At 47.0% G+C, this 17073-nt stretch overlaps 1 protein-coding gene across 1 annotated transcript; it reads left to right on the top strand.

The window, feature by feature from the left end:
* The first annotated feature begins 1327 nt into the window (after positions 1-1327).
* Positions 1328-10237, top strand: LOC131205357 (uncharacterized). The gene is made up of 3 exons (XM_058197430.1): positions 1328-1602; positions 9345-9844; positions 9915-10237. The coding sequence occupies exons 1-3, from the start codon at positions 1328-1330 to the stop codon at positions 10235-10237; spliced, it is 1098 nt and encodes a 365-aa protein (XP_058053413.1).
* Positions 10238-17073: the final 6836 nt, after the last annotated feature.

Here is a 17073-nt window from a genome sequence, read left to right on the forward strand (position 1 = left end):
CGTGAGGCATCCAGTTCCTAAATTAAGTCGGCCGAAGAAATGGTGGTCCCGAAACTGTCGAGCCGAGAGACACAGCGTCACCACCATCCGTCGGTTCGGTTCCGTTCAGTGCGCTCAGTGATGCTGTCACTGCCAACGGAAGTGGTTCTGTTATCTGGTGCTACCAAGCGCGCGTTTACGCGACGGCGAGTCGAACACATAAAGATCGTCGGGCGTCTGATTTCGTAATAAAATTTCCTTCACGCTACCATTTTCATTCGTTCGTTCGATGTGTACAGCCGGCAGCCTCGTGTGAATCTCTCGAACAAAGCTCATAATGCGGTGGATTAACCACGCCGCACTGCGCGTTACTCCACGCAGACTTTATGGACCACTTGTTACCGTGTCGGGGTTCCACTAACTCGCCAGTGAGCTCGCCCGTTGCGACAGCATCCCCCAAAGCAGACACCGACACCAACGGAAAGTCGGTGGAAGTCGTTTCGATCGAACCGAAACAGAGGAAACAAATTAAAGCCCGGAAAGCCACCGCATTGGCAACATTTGTTGCATATGAGCTTCTCGTGGGGCTGTAGCGTGTGAATCGAAATCCGCAGCATATAAAAAAATAGGAGAAAGAAACGAGAAAAATTCAGTCTGGGACAAATGGCACGGTGAACACTCGGGTTTCGAATTGATGGATGTGATAGTAATACAGTGATAAATCTGTTTGGTTCGCGAAAGAGTGAGTTAACGGCACGTTTGACGATCTTCGGTCGACTTTGAAGGAAGCAAAGGTCAGAACGGCACGCCACCACGTTCGGCAATCAATCACGCAGAACAACAATTGAAAACGTGTTCTACTGAAACGCTCCTTTCTTAATTCTTTCCCTCTATTGCGTCGATCGAGACGAATTAACACACCCGAAGGGAAACGATCGGGCCCTGACAGTGCTTGTGATCGCCATTAAAACCCGGCGGTGAGTAAGAATCACAAGAAAAGTAATAAAGTGTACAGCACACTCGACACTTCGGAAAACAGGCGTGCGTCGGGTGATAAAAATAAATCGCTTTTACGATCGTCAGCCACCGTGCGTCTCCATTGTGAGTGATTCTTGCGGGAAATCTGCTCCCTCCCGCCAGTCTGTGTCAGTAAACATCAACAAACGCGCATTCCGGTGAAGGTGAATTTAAATAAATTTCGTTGTGTTTTGTTTTGCCACGGTCCGTTCGGTTCGGTCGATTGTACAGTGTTTTTAGTGCCGAAGTCCACCCGGTGTCCCGGGGGTCGTTCGCGTAAAGCGATTAGTATCCCGAGTTTAGTTTAGCCAAAATTGCACGCAAACTTATCATGGCCTTACAGAAGAAATTCTCCAACAACGATATGGAGCTGATATCCATCAGCAAAACTAATAACGCGGCGGCGGGCGGAAGTGGGCCGCCCAGTGCGACCGACGCGAACGGAAATGGAATTCCGGGCATCATGAGTTCCGGATGCGGTGGCAGTAACAACAACAGCGTGAAAATGCCCTCGAAGAAGATCCAGTTCAGCAATCCCGAGTTCAGCATCACGCCCATCGAAACCCTGCCCGGAAGTACCGTCCGGCCAGCGCCGAGCCGTCGAAGGTAAGGGTTCGCTTGGGTTCCGGTCACGGTTAGGGACCGGCACTCTCGACGAGCCGATAATTACATGCAAAACAGCAATTGAGCTTCGATTACTTCGAGCTGTGAGCGGTCTTGGGCATCTCTCGGCGGTGATACTTCAGCGTTACTTACAATTCCCGTGCGACTTGTCGGTTTATGGCACCGAATGAGCAGACGCTTTCATATTTTAGTTTGTATCCGAAGCTCAAAGTGGTGATTAAGATTATTTGCATATCAGTTCAGGGTGTTTAAATTAAAGTTTTTGGAAAACAACTTACAGCAACAGTCAGATACATCCTGTGAAGATCTTTCGATAGTATTGTGATAATAATACGGACCCATCATAATGTTATTAAATCAAATGATGTCTTGTTGTGGCCAAGGTTGTGCTTCGCGGTTGCATTACGAACCCTATTGTAAAACAAATAGTTCCCTCCCCAAATTACCAACGGGATTGTGAATTATCCACCCAACTTCTTAAGCTAGCAGTTCTGAATCAATATCTGGCTACCATTAGATTAGCCTTTCTATAAAACAAGACGATCATGGTGATCTCATGATCTTAGTTTGTTGTACGACAAACATAAAATAGCGTCATCTTGTGGTTGGTCTTTAAACTACCGATTACTTGTCTTTTAAAACGCCAAAAATAATTCTGCAAATTGTGAACATTTAGTAAAACCTTTTCCGTTTACGAAATGGGACGCTATACGCTTGCAAAAATTTGTAAAATATTGAAAACTTATTTCCACAGTGGAGAGTCTTCCACTCAAACTGTACAAAATTTAAAAAGCTCATTTTGCCCATTTCCTCCTTGCTTGTTATGTTAATAAGCAGATTTGTCGTATTTGAGGGTCGAAAAACTTCGGTAATTTTGCGGGTTTTTCGATGAAATTGATTTTGGAAAAAATATTTTTGAACTACATTTGGTTTGGTTTGGTTGGTTTCAGGGTGGCGTTTTGCAACATTTGCGCCCCAACTTCCCAATCGAAATAGTAGATGGACCCTATATTTGTGTAATAGAAGATCGTACATATAGCTTAAAAATTAAGTTACAGGTCCATATCATTGCGATAGTTAATTCCATTTCGGTTCTGTTGAGGTTAAATTTGACAGCATGCTGAGGACCTTAACCAATATAAATGGGTCGTGTAGCACTCTTGGAGTACCTTACGAAGAGTACTACCTAATAGTAACTTAAACATATTCTTGTTGACAGTCAAATATTCGCTCATAAGGCAATCATAAAAACAGTCTTAAAAATAGTTTATGATAAGTTGTGCCTTCCAAACCGTTGGCCACGTACCGAGCGGTACCGCAGGCAGAAAAGACTGAAACATAGTAAACGAAACCGGTCATCACGGCGTGCACTAAAAACATTTCAGCATTGGGCGGGTGCTGTTGCGCTTCCCGTAGCGAACCGGCAGCAAAATCTGCAACTTGCTGCTTCCAACAAGACCGAGACATGTCGCGGTTTCCGCCCGTGTTACGCTGAGCAGAGAGACACCTCGTAAAAGCAGCGACCGGGCAAACTAGTACGTCGCCCATGTTGACATAGGGTGCACTAATTCGCCCAACACCCTTCGGTCTTCGGAGCGCCGGACTGGGGTATAAAATGTAAATAACGTCGGCGTTTTTTTTTCTGTTTCACTCTTTACGAGTTTCGTGCAAAGTTCCGCGTTCCCTGGAAGACGGTGTGACAATTTCAGCTTTCGCGGCCACCAGGAGCTATCCGACGCTGATCTACGCCCCGTCGGGTGCTTGCCATGGTGTTGAGAAGTTCACCCTTATCCAGGTCACGACGCCACGAAATGAAACTTCCAACCAATATGGTGGCTCTTGGGGCGAGCCAAGGAGAGTGTTCTTCGCTGCGAGCGCTGCTACCGTGGGCCGTGGAGCGTTTTGCAGTTGGTGCATTTTATGAACAGGACACGACCATAAATTGGTCCAACGTTCGCTTGGTGCCCTTTCCCGTGCTCCTGCCGTTAAAGCACAGACAAGACCTTTGTTCGACCGTTGAAATGTTACTTTCTTCATTACATTGCACACAGCACCACAACACGCGTTCTCGGCGTTCCTGGGTTCCCCCCTGGTGACCTAATTTCTCGTTCCCCGATTGGCCCCAATCTTTATCGTGAGCCGCCACAGAAGGCAACGCCAGCAGGATTCAGGAGTCAGCCGGAACGGGATGCCAAGTCGCCCCCGGTGGACTCGTGCGGGACCCGTCCGATGGAATTGTGTTAGATATCAATCTGATATTGTACCAGGGAAAGTTGAAGCAACGGAACCGAAGCTGGACGGAATGGTAGGAATTCTTCGTCTCCTGGTGATTGGGTGATAAATATTCAGTGAGGCGCATGTTATGTCGGCCACGCTCCTCAGCACCGAAGTGGAAACGATTGTAGCGTATAGTAGAAGGGTTTGGAAGCGAAAATTTAATGCCGACGATAAGCGAAACGAAGCAACAATACTTTTGCCGGAAGAACCGCTTCCAATCTTCTGATTGATTCGCATTGGAATGGAGAATGGGTCTTTTGTGCTGCAACGGACCGATATTTTATTCTTGCTCACGTGACTGGTCGTTGTCGAGGTCCTTGAAATTGTATCCTTTTACAGTTACTATAAAACTCAAAACGCTCATAAGTGCGACTCATAAACAATAAGCACTTACCGTACGGTTTAAAAACTAATGTAATTCACCATTGAATGTGCACTAATGCCATTATTATGAACTCGTAAACAGTAAGCAGGCTTCTAAAGTTGTGCTCGTCGGATGATTAATGGCCCCGTGTCTGGGCTCAGCGTGGCACGAGCAGGGCAGTAATTTTACTTTTATGTCCGCCGCGCTGATAGCCAGCGGAGGCAACAGGTCCCCTACACCTACAGCGCAACATAAAACTTTTGGTTAAAAACGGCCTCACAGGCAGGGGCATGAAATTTAACACGCTTCTTTGCGTGTACATTTTCCACCACAACCGGAACTGGAAGCACCAGTAATGGTCCGTAAAGAGACGCTTTCAAAGTGTGATTATTCTTGTGAAAAAAATATCCCTTCAACAATTTGTTTCGCTCGCTGCGGCTAAAGTTATTTGAAGAAAAATATAGAACCACTCACGTGCCACTCCATAATGCGCGTTCCGCATCGGCGAATTCTCCAGAAACTTCTTCGGCGGCGAAAGGACGCAGCGATGACCAAACTCTAGGCGCCGCATTGGCCGCCGCATACTTCATCGGCAGCGAGAACCTTTATCGGGGTATATCCTATTCCCGAATCCGAGTCTGCCGGTTTTATCTCCTAGAACAATGTTAAAATCAACACCGTTTAAAAGTTATGCACAGGATCGGCGCAAAAAACAAGGCCTTTTCTACAAATACGCCAACTGATACGGGTTAAGCCGCAGGCAGGATACGAGGTGCGTTTGACACGAGAAAAGATATTTTATGGCCAGTTTCGCTGGGGCGGGGGAAACTGGAGGTTGTTGTTATATTTTTCCGGAAGGCTATCCCGTTTCCCGTTGGTTCGGGGTCGGTGCGGGAAAAAAAGAAATGCCTTTTCGGGCTGAGAAAAGTTTTAGCCAAATGAATTGGAGTTTTCTTTTTTCCAAGCCACCCATTTTGCTCGGGGACGGAAGAAAAAACATTCAAGGTTAGGCCCGCAGTGGGTTAGTCGGGAGAGTCGGCGATTGGATTGGTCGGTCCGAATGAAGCGGCCGGTTGTACCATCGGGCAAAATATGGGAAAACTTTGGCGCAAAACTTTCGCTCCGGACACTTCGGTTCGTTCATTGTTTATGGTGCCACTTAGTGAATGCGTGAGGGTTTTTCTTTGTTTAAAGTTTCATAGATCGTCGTTCGGGTTTTTCGGTCGGGTTGTAAAGCAATATTCGGCGAAGATGTACGACTCGAATTGTAGCTTTGCCCAATCGTTAGATTAAAAACATTCTTACAAACTTACGAATATTTGAACAACATTTTTAAATCGACAACCTCCGACCGATCAGGACCTAAAAGTGCACCATTTAAAAAGTAGAGTTGTCATCGGTGCGCTTGTACATGAATAACTGTAATGATAAACAGCCACAGTAATTGCACCGCAGAAACAGGCTAGTACCATGAATCCTCTTCCAATTAAGATGGACGACCGATAGCTAATTCGTACCCCGGCCAATGATGGCCATACATTAGTTTTCCCACCTACGATGGGCTGTAAGCCACTGGTATTTTAGTTTGATGAACTGCTCGATAGAGCCCCATTGCGCCCTGTTGCCAACGTGGAGACCCATTACAATCCTCGCCCCGAACGGTGCTGCTCACGTTAGGTTTGCCCAGATCGGAGTGTCACAAAACGGAAGATACCAGACAGACCCCAAGGACTCCGAGGATTCCGAGGACTCCATCGGTAACCATTCGTCCGGCTTAAGAATGACTGAACGGAGGCTGCCCCACTGGGAAGCTAATGGATCGTTGGTCATCGTCGTCGGTCAGCGCAACGACCGTAACCAAGGAACCATGCAGTGCGCAAGGAAGCCGAAGCAACAGCGGCCAAAAGTTGTGCCTCAAAACGATGTTGTTTTCGGTGAGCAAAGATTATAAAACGGAAAGCAAGAGGAAATTAATAGCGGGCTTAATGGTACGATTGATGCCGGAGCAATCCTGTTTACTGTCCTCTCGGGCGAAAGCCTCCCGGGGAAGACTTAAGGGAAACTTAAGAGCAATTTGAGCTAAATGAAAAATGTCGACCGTAGCGGTTACGTCACGGAGAAACGTTGCTGGCCGTCCAAGAAAGGGAAGTTGGACTATTAACAGTTGCTGGAAAGTGAAAGAAAAGGGCGTCGTTGTGCATCCTCATTATCGTAACTGGACAAAGTTAGCAGATAATGGTAGGGAATAGGTTAAAAATGAATTACATAAAACCTGCAGAAGTTAAACGGCATAGATATGAGATACAGTTGAACTTGAGTTCCTTATTACATTCACCTACGATAATGCCACTTCTGCAGCACATTATTACACGATCGCTTTTGTAACACAAAAATCTCGATTGGGCAATTTTTGTTGATTTTGTCCCTCGAGCTGTGCGGCCGTGATTCGTTTCGTGCAGCGCACCGAGGGATGAGAGTTAACAACCTTCCTAATCTGAAAGTAATTTATGGTAATGATCATACCACGAATTTTTGCCGCACCAACCTTCGGGGTGCGGGATTCACGGCCACGGCCCGAAACCGTTAGTAATTTCCCGGTGAGCGTGAAAGTCGGACGGTTCCGAACCGTGATGTCGAAAATAAGTCATAAATCAAACAGATAAGAACGGCTTAGCGTTTGGGTTTTTCTCTTTTTAATTTCGAAGAGTCGAATGATGGCAATCGTATGCGCCGTGTCGTACTTGTCGCACCACGCCCGGTGCCGAGCACTGCGTGATGTTGGCACGGCAATCAGTCACGCACGCGGTCCGTTAGCCTTCCGGAAGGATTAGGAGGCTCTCGTTTTGCGGCCAGCGCACAGCGGTAGTGGACGAACTCATGCTTACTTTATGAGCCACCGTGAACAAATGTGCATAGTGGATGAGGATGGACGGTTGAAATCAATATTTGATCTTGCGTCCCGACGACCCATTGACCATAGGGCCATATCTCCTATCACCTGTCGTCGAGAGCGTCAGTTTGTCTGTGATATTAATCTTTTCTACTTTCAACGGCTAAAAATGGGAGCCACTTTGAACTCTCAAGGATGTTTTCGGCCTCCTAGCATGGGTCAGAATTTCTAGGATCCGTTGGCAGTGGCAAGGCTCATACTTTATTCCCTAGAGGAGGCTGGCGATGATTTAATCGGATCCATAAATTTTCTCGTAACGTTAAGCTTTCGGACCGATGAGGCACTCTCGGTGAAATGGTACCTTACGGCCGATAGGAGGCGATAGTTACAGAGGACCTACGGGTCGGTCTCGAACACCTTCTCAGTTCAGTTTGAGCATGAAAACCCATCGTCTGGGTTGCTTGGCCCGACGACAACTATATTCCAATCTGAGGATCTTTTAAAAGGAAAACAATTTTGCATTCGGTAATGCCCATGCAAATTTCATTTCTAAAGTAGTTTTCCCAGACAACCATAGAACATAGCCATACGGTTGCAGCGGCTTGCATTGAGACGTTGGGATCAGTTTGGACCAGTGAAAAATCGGCTGCAATTAATTTGCATGTGCAACTTGGGAATTTAATTATGTCTCATATTTGATTCAGTGATCAGGCGAGGTGTCATATCAGCAACTGAAAACCTTAGGAAACTTTTCTAGGCTATACCGAATGGTGATGATGTCCGAATTTATAACAATAACCTTATTGATGCAAAAGTATATATAATATGTGCCTTAAAACTGTGAAACATTCTTGTAATTAAACGGTTACCTAGCATAATGCTATACATTTATCAGACAGTTTCGGTGATAACTACAACGCCAGAACTCATGTACGCGATTTCGAAGACTGACTATTTCAATTACAGTTCATCAAAATAAATGAGTTATGATTTTGAAATATAATTTTTTTTACCTTATTCGTTACGTAGATTCCGAGAATTGGTCTGTCAAATCTAAAACGAATCTGGAACGCCTGATCTTTTGTAAAATGAGTATAGCTTGTTAGGACGCCTAGGACGTTAAGACAGACATATGAATATGAATTTGGATGAAGAATTCAGCCAATCAACAGCCAAATCTTTGTATATTTACACGCATAAGTGAAAAATACTTTATCCGCATTTCGATATCTGCAGATGACTATCCAATGACAAGCCATAACTATGATTGATAGCTGAGCAGTTGTCACGCCGATTCTATTATGTGTAGCAATTAATTCGTGCGCTTGTACAATAGATAGCATTACTCACTAAATATAACAATTTTTTTTTGTGAAATATTAGTTTGATAGCTTTTGATCATTGCGCATCTAACGCAGTATAGATTGTTTGGTCATAGTGTAAACAACAGCTGATTTGAGCATTTGACAATGTCATGTTTTGTTCCTGATAAAGTGTTTTTGTGGGGAGTACTTTTTCATTCGTCCGTCACTGGCGATGAAAAGGGGAGTTATAACAAACATTCTAAACCAAAAAAGGCCTGGATAGAGCTTGGTGAACCAGGTCCATCGAAATCAAAGCGAAATTTTCACTGCGCAACGGTTATGCTGTGCATATGGGTGGGATATAAAAGGTGTGGTGTACTTTGAGCTTTTAAAACCTAATGAAATTATTGGAGGACAATACCATCGACATCAATTAATGCATTTGCAGCAAAGCTTTGGCCATAAAACAACGAGAATGGGATAAAAGACATGATAAGCTGATTTTTCAACATGACAAAACTCGACCCCACATCGCAAAACCGGCCAAACCTATCTCGAAAATGTCGGATGGGAACTGTTTATGAATTATTATGAAAATATTGAAAAATAGGGTCTCTGAGGGGATCGCTACTAAAGATAAGAAGTTCCATCGACTCGGAATCGAGGAACTACCTAAAAGATGGCAGAAAGTAGTAGCTGACGACGGACAATACTTCCATTAAGGTAGTCATACCTTTTGTAATTAGTTCACAAATGTCGAAAAAACGCACGAATTAATTGCTAAACCTAATATTTAAATACCAACATTTTAGAAAATAACTAAATTATCTACTTATCAACTCTACACCGATTAAACTATTAAAATTATTTTTTCATCATCATTTCGCAGGGAGGAAGCGATGGTGATGGCAAACCTGCGGAAACGGGTAGCCGCATGCGATCTGAACAAGAACGTGCGCAAACCACCGCCGGGCAGCACGGCCGCGGGCAATCTGGACGACATCAGCATCAACGACACGGGCCAAACGCAGGACGCTCTCGACAATCGCCCCTTGCTGCCGAAATCGACGCCAACCGAGCAACGCAAGAACGAGCGGTCGAAGGCCGGCGGCAGCAGTGAGCAGGGTGCTGCCGGAGGTGTCGAGGACTCACCGAAGGTGAAGATCGTCATGGACAAGGAGTTCATCTTCGAGTGCCTGTGCTGGCACAACGAGTACCGGATGCGGCACGGAGCGCCAGCTTTGACCGTTTCCGCCGAGCTGTGCGAGTTGGCCAAACTGTGGGCCAACCATCTGGCGAGCACGAACGAGCTGTACTATCAGAGCGGCACCAACTACGGCCAGAACATCTTCTGTTGCCCGGCCAACAGCTTGCTCACCGATCTGTCCGGTAAGTATCCCGGGGTTGCCGCGGAAAACAAAGGTCTCGACTTCCAATTCCGTTCCGTTCGATGAAACAGGTCAGGAGGTGGCCACGTACTGGTACAGCACGAACCGGCGGTACGACTACTTCAAAGAGTCCCACCTACTGCACACCAACGTGAACACGGGACACTTCTCGCAGATGGTGTGGCGAGGCAGCCGCTACTTCGGTGTCAGCAAGTCGATCTCCAAGACCGGCAAGCTGTTCGTCGTGGCGTACTACTACCCATCCGGCAACGTGATGGGCGAGTTCCAGCAGAACGTACTGCCACCGATTGTGGCCAACGAGGAGCAGGCCCAGGGCCACCTGTCACGTCCGCCGTCCACCAAGGACCTGGAGAACCTGAGCGCTTCCCACTGAGTAAATAAGAAACGGTGTTCCATAATGTAACAGATAACGCACTTCCTTCGGAGCAAAAGACTAGCCGAGTGGATGAAGTCGGTGGCGCGCGCGGGGCTGACTGGCTGTGGAGGAACGCAACAGGAGCACGATTTCGGTCCGGTCTGTTCGCCCAGCGTTCCCGTAGCGCAGAGTCCTTGCTTTGGCCCGGCGAGCCACCGACGACGAACCGGAAATATGGCGATGGGATAGTCGCTTCTCTTCCAGCCTACAACAAAACAAAACTCTATCAGCAACTTCCAGTAACGCGTTTAGGTTCTAAAGAGCGTTTCCAGCTCATGGCCCGCACCTTGCGCTGTTCCGCCAGGGACCCTGATCCCCAGAGAGAGAGACAGAGTGAGAGAAAGTAAGAGAAATAATCGGAGATTACAAACACCAGATTTTGCACACTTTCGGCGGAATATTCGTGTTTGCAAAAGACACCAATTGAATCAAGCGCCATCTACCGGTTAAGTGATTTTATAAGCCATTTTGAGTATTTGATTCAATTTTGGGAAATCAATATACAAACATTCGTTTGAATCTTGCGTCAATGGGTGAAACGTAAGAGTCTCCAAGTTCTTTTTTTACGGTCTATGAAGGACAAATTTAACCAAAATCGATAGACAGAGGGCATTTTGTAGCCGACGCCAAATTGGCGAGGAGAGAAGATCTCACATCTGATAGGAGCGCAAATTGCATTACAGTTCACCGTTCGCGGTTCCCGCCAGTGTACAGAAATTTGGAGCACACAAAGTTAGGTAAAAAACAGAGCTTATCGATGTTATCGCGACCGGCACAGGGTGGGGGTACAGCTACGCCAACTACTAGAAGTGTTTTTCTGTGTAGTCTTTCAAATGGATGTGACCGCTTTTCCCATGCTTACCGAGAACGTCTAGAGATGTTATCCCTTAGGTGACGGTGTACCAGGAGTGGTGAACGACAGGTCCTCTTGTCAGTTGATCCTCTCTCACCGGCGGCACCACCCTGTGCGGCCGTGCGAATTACATAAAATGCTTACGCATTTACGCTTCCAACGTGCATTACAATTACGAGAAAAAGATTGGACACCGTTTTGAATCCCAAACAAACCCAGATCAGAAGCAGAAGAGAGAAGAAGAAGGAGCCACAGAGAGAGAGAGAGAGAGAGAGAGAGAGAGAGAGAGAGAGAGAAATAGTGAATCAAACAAACCAGTATAGCCAGCAAAAGACGTGGAGAGCTCGCAGGTTGGTTGGCAATGTGTACATTTTTTCACGTATATCTGAGTGCACGAGTTACAGAGTGAGACCGCGAGTTTGTAGATTGTGTGAGAGAGAGCGGGACGGTGACAAAACGTACCCGCAGCATAGATTTATAAGCCTATCAATTAATCAAACGGCAACGAAGTGGTGGCCACTAACGCTTCTGCAGAACAACGACTACGAAATTAGGCGGATGAAGTTTAGCGTTTAGATTTACGATAGCCCAAAAATGAACACAATGTTCGTTTTGTCAGAGCCTACTAACGGTATTTCGCCAATCCCGTTCGGCCGAACGTCAAAATTCCGTCGGTCGTCCTTACGTCACGAACAACAAAACAAACGTCACAGATTTATTCGGATTGTCCGCAAGCGGGGTATTTTTGGCATGCCAATCTGTCGCCCTTGCCCAAAGGTTGTTGTCGCATTGGCCTTACGTTCTTCTTTTCGGGCGGTTTTATTTTCCTTTCCCAACCTAAAGCTAATCGTGACAGCTTCGTGAAGAAAATCGCAATGAACGGCTGGCCTGTTGGCGTACCCTCGAATCAAGGTGTCATTAATTATTCGTGTAATTAACATAAATTCATCGTAAGCAGCAACGACGGGGGTTGTAATGAAATCAAAATTCGTTCGCAATGGTTCGCTCTCGCCCACCGGAGCAGATGGAAATCGAGGTTTTCGGAAGATTTTCGCACCTTCCACCATGCGCCTCCACCTGGGAAACGCCCGGTCATTGCGTACCTGTGAACGTCAGGACCACCATGGCAGGAGAACGTCTGCGAAAGCGCTCTGCAGCAAATGGAAAGTAATTTTGAATTTTGGGAGGTAATTAATATTTTCCCCTGTAGTGCTCCCGGTCCAAGGAGCACCCAGAACCGGGGCGGTCGTTTGCCTTTTGCCGCCAAGAAATTGTCGGCACCACACCAAGAAGCAGTCCGCGTCCGAAGCCGACGGAACGGACCCACCAGGGCGTTAACCATGATGAAGGTCTCGGATCCCAAGCGAAGCACCTTTGGTCCCTTTTGCAGGTCCATGGCGTGACAATCGGTGTTCTTCGGTAGTTGGGGCCACAGCACACCGGAATGTGTTGATCCACATTTCAACACTTGGCCGATGATAAATGGTGTGTCGAAGACTGGTGGTCGTCTCGCGGGGTCTCCGAAAGGGTTTCTGGTGGTTTCTTTAATGTATGCCCATATTGCTTCGTTATCCTTAATTGCATAGCATGTTGGAGGAGTACCGTTTCACTACCAGTGAGCCAGTGCTTCCTCCGATGGCCTTAAGATCTTTCTGCAAAGCCTTGGCCTTAGAGTTTTCTTTTAATTGACTTCCCGCAGCAAATATTACAACGGGAGCAATAAATTAGAGGCCCAAGGCGGGCCATCGCAAACAAGATAAATTATTCACCCAACACACACACACGGGTGCGCGTTCGCCGTTCGTCCTGATTGACACGTGTCCCCCCACAACCTTTTCGGCCCGAGAATCGATTTTTGCCGGCGACCGAAAATGGAAACCGTTTCTAAATTAGAGCCGACCGTCGGGCACACTCAATCAATCTGTGATACAGACGTTCCTCCGGCCGGTGCTGTATGCTTAAAACTAAATTGAATTCATTTGCCGGCTTAGATTCAACATAAACTCTGCGGGATCGCAACAAAAAAATAACGGTCGCTGCATAATAGAAATTCGTAAACTCGGTCAGCAGTGAAAAACGCCCGAAGGTATGCAATTTATTTCACTCACGTTTCACGCTAATATTTGGCACAGCACGTCGCGGAAACCCCCCGGGGGACCGGGAAGCGAACGAGATGCCTCTAAATCCGGCTCCAGGATCATGCTAATTCGCTTTCCGGTGGTGAAAATCGAATCGAACCGAGTGGAGGTACAGGAAAACCTAGTTTCCCTAGTGCCAGAGCCGAAATAGGGGCACCAGGTGCTAAACCGGAACCTTCTCGATGCGTGGCCAATAGGAAGGCCGAATTGATTTTGCATAAAACCACCCGGGTCCGGTGAAGGGTGTCGAAAGATAGTTTTTCTATTGGTTTTAATCCTCAACCAAACCCCATTCGCTTCTTTGGTCAGCGTTCGGAAGTTGGGAAGCATTTCACGCAGCACCGCACCGATGACCGTGACACGGTCTATATGCACACTCTGCCGGATGCCCGTCGGATCGTTATGCGCGTCGGTGATGCAGAAACGAGCGGTCCTTACTTGAGACCCTTTGCACTAACCCGAGCCGGAGCTTAAACGCTGGCAAAGTGCGCCAGAGAAACGTGTGGCCCACTATAAAGTTTTATTCGTCCGCAATTCGCCACACGAAGCTGGAACCGTTGGACGGGTACCAAGTTTCCTTCCGGCGATGCGGGACCACGATGACAATGGGTTGCAGTGTCCGGAGCGAGCGGCTCGCTGACGGCAATTGCGATCCTCCCCGAGGCGACATGGCTGATACGGTTCCACCAAACCTTGTCCTTGTCACGGGCTGGCCACGCGCCGGTCTGGCAACAGTTGCCAGACCATTTGCGAAAGATGGAGACGGAAAAGGGCACACCCTATTTTGGTCCTTTCTTTTGCAATGGGGCAAACGGGAGAAATTTTCGATTAATTGCTTTCCAGTCCAGAGCGCTCATTTGTAGCATTGTGGCTCGCTGCGGTCGACAGTGCGTCCATCTATAGGCAAGACAATCACGGTCGGTCTGTGGTTCTGGCTAGGTCCGTGACATGTTCGGTCGTGTGGAATCCTGCGCTGTGGAAATAATTATGTATTGTTCCGTACAAACGGACCCGATAACACTATTCAGGTGGCGGGCCCAAATGGGATCGAAACGCATTGAATTATCGCCAAGCGCCAGCAACATGCGCCACAATTCGCTACGTCGGCGTGTTAACACTAATTGAAAATATTGTTGAACCAATAACATGGGCCACCTTCTACCAGCGGTTGTACACGGCCTTCCCAAACGGGGCAGAAGTAACAAACGGCGAAAAATGGGCACCGATCGGTGCGCTCCAATTAACCCACACTAATTTTGGATCCAATTTACGCGTAAGCCGTAATGACTATTCGAGCAACAAAAAATAATTCGAGCAAACAAAAAAGCCGTTCACCCTTTTCGTGCAGAGTCGAAACAATCGATTGTCCGTTATTTTGTTATAGCCGCCGTTTAGGCACGGAAACAGTGAAACCACCAAAACACTGCACCGGGAACACAATCAAACTTGCGTTATACTCATGAAAATTGGAAACAATAAACTTTGGCTATAAACATTCAATTTGCACCGAATGGCCGGCGGAGTTCGCGAACTCTTTGCGTACGTACGGAGCACCGTGCGCCTCCATTTAACCGGCGCGAAGCGGAAGATTATTTAATCATCTGTACGCTCCGTGGTTCGGCTTTCCCGGTGGACAGTGCGTGGCTATCTACCACGAGCGCTGTGTCCGGAATGGTGAAATAATAATTTCGTCCCGCGCCAACCACACAGCCCCACTAGCCCCACAGCTTCCTTTCATCTGAGGATTGTAACGCAAATTGAATTAAACACTTTCAAGCCGCTTCTAGCTCTGCAAAGATGCGGCGTTCGGTTATGGGGTTGGTTTCGTAACGCGAAATGCGCGAAGAAAGTTGGCCGTCCGTTTGGCTCGTACTGCGGCCACTTCTTGTGCCACTTGTCGGGATGGTTGTGGTTGCGGTAAGGCTGCCTGCCTGCCGCTGCCGCTCGTTTGGGTTTGGCCATAAAAAGGGAAAATAATTTTAACGCTCCGCCAAGGCACGTTGTTTGGATTGAATTTGTGCTAAAACCCCTAACCAGGTTCCGTGTTCCGGTGGACAAGTTTTACAGCGCAGATAGTGGCTTCTTTCCCCTTTTGCGGGCTTGTCAGTGTCAAGCCCGCACAAAATTAAAGGAGATCGAACGAAACATTTCGTAAAGATCCACATCTTTTGTTTTACTCTTGTGTGAAATCCCTCATTGCCAATTTAATGAATATTTTTAAACAATGTCGAAAACTTTCGTCAAAACATTATAATATTTATAATAATTTTGAAGGATTTAAGTATACAGCAAAAATTTATTTTACAGCTCCAACGGTTAAATCTTACCCTGCGAGTAAGGATTAAGCAAATCGATACCTTTTTTCGGGGGAAATAAATCCCTCGTTGATATGGTACGTTTCCAGCCATTTCGCTAATGGAGCCTGATTTGCGGCGGAAGCTCGCCACCCAAAAACCGCGCAACCAGATCGGATGCCACTGGGGTGGAACTAATTTTTCAACATCCATTTTCCGATCCGTTGACAGCGTGGCGATTGGCAGTCCCCGTGGCAATGCACAAATTGTTACAAATTGTCGCCGCACCCCCCGGGGCCATTGTACCAACCACTGGGCTGGCTTCTTGTGTTTCTGAAATCATGCCACAGAAAGAGACGGCCTCAAAAAAAAAGCCCAACAATATTCCACGGCGCGGTGACAAAGCTGCGAAGCGGCGGTCAGCCGAGGACGAGATACGAATAGCTGATTAGAGGACCGCTCGGGTCGCAACCAAAACCCGGATTTCCGGTTCATCGGTCGGTACATGTCGGTTTTGTGGTCTGTAACCTGATCACCTTCTGCAGTGACTTCAGTGACTTCTCGGCACCAACAGAAAGGCAGCCGGCGGCGTGTGATTCGTCGGCTGAAAGCGAAAGCCACTTGCTTGAATCTCGACTGGAGCGGCAAAAGTAGTGCGCGCTGGACATCACAAAATATTCGATATCCTCCGGGCCAATGGGTCCGTTCACGGACCCCTTGGAACGATATGGCACTGTTACGGTTCGGGATGGAAAAGAAAGACTTGTTGAATTTTTTATGCTTCTCATGGCGATGCGATATGAATCTTGAGCAAGGCGGTGCGCGCGACCACCATATCGATGAGCACGCCGATAACGTGTCGCGCTCGATATGAGAAATGTTTTTCCCGTTTTCATTCGCATTCGTAATGGAAACGCAAAAGGTGGTTTGCGTTTTGCTTCTCATGCTGTGGTCCGAGACCACCGAATGATGGGGATAAAAAAATGGATCGTTTTTAAATTAACCATTTCCGAGCGACGCCAAGCGATTGAAGGGCTCGATTGGTGTGCGAAGTTTCCGCTGCGAAGGATGTTTTAAGTTTTTTCTTTCCCTTTTATGATTATCGATTTGAAATTGTTTTTATGTGCCCTCTTTTATGGTATTATTATGTTCAAGAGAGTTCCAGATGTGTACGTGTGTGTCAGAAACACAGGGACGGGGAATCGGCAATGAGCTCATCTATATTCTATCGGGTAATCGTAACAATCACACACATCATTGGTATGCTGGGAGAAAAAAACACTTCAAAGCTTCTGAACCGCCTAAAATTCTCTTCCAACTCCGGCTGATAGGTCATTAAAATCGTCCCATTCCACGAAATGTGGAATGGTCCGTTACCGATGGCCGCCAAAGAAAGGCTGCCCTTGATCGAAACCGCCAAATTCCAATTCCACTTTAAACCTCTGACAATCACCAGATACCAGAGAAGAAAACAAAAACGAAATCAAAGCAAGGCTTGACTACTTCAAA

This window comes from Anopheles bellator, chromosome 1 (assembly GCF_943735745.2).
Source record: "Anopheles bellator chromosome 1, idAnoBellAS_SP24_06.2, whole genome shotgun sequence".
NCBI classification, from domain to species: domain Eukaryota; kingdom Metazoa; phylum Arthropoda; class Insecta; order Diptera; family Culicidae; genus Anopheles; species Anopheles bellator.

Coding starts and splice junctions, on each gene's coding strand:
- LOC131205357 (XM_058197430.1), top strand. CDS start 1,328: ATGGCCTTACAGAAGAAATTCTCCAACAACGATATGGAGCTGATATCC. Junction 1,603..9,344: donor CCAGCGCCGAGCCGTCGAAG/GTAAGGGTTCGC, acceptor ATCATTTCGCAG/GGAGGAAGCGATGGTGATGG. Junction 9,845..9,914: donor CTTGCTCACCGATCTGTCCG/GTAAGTATCCCG, acceptor TCGATGAAACAG/GTCAGGAGGTGGCCACGTAC.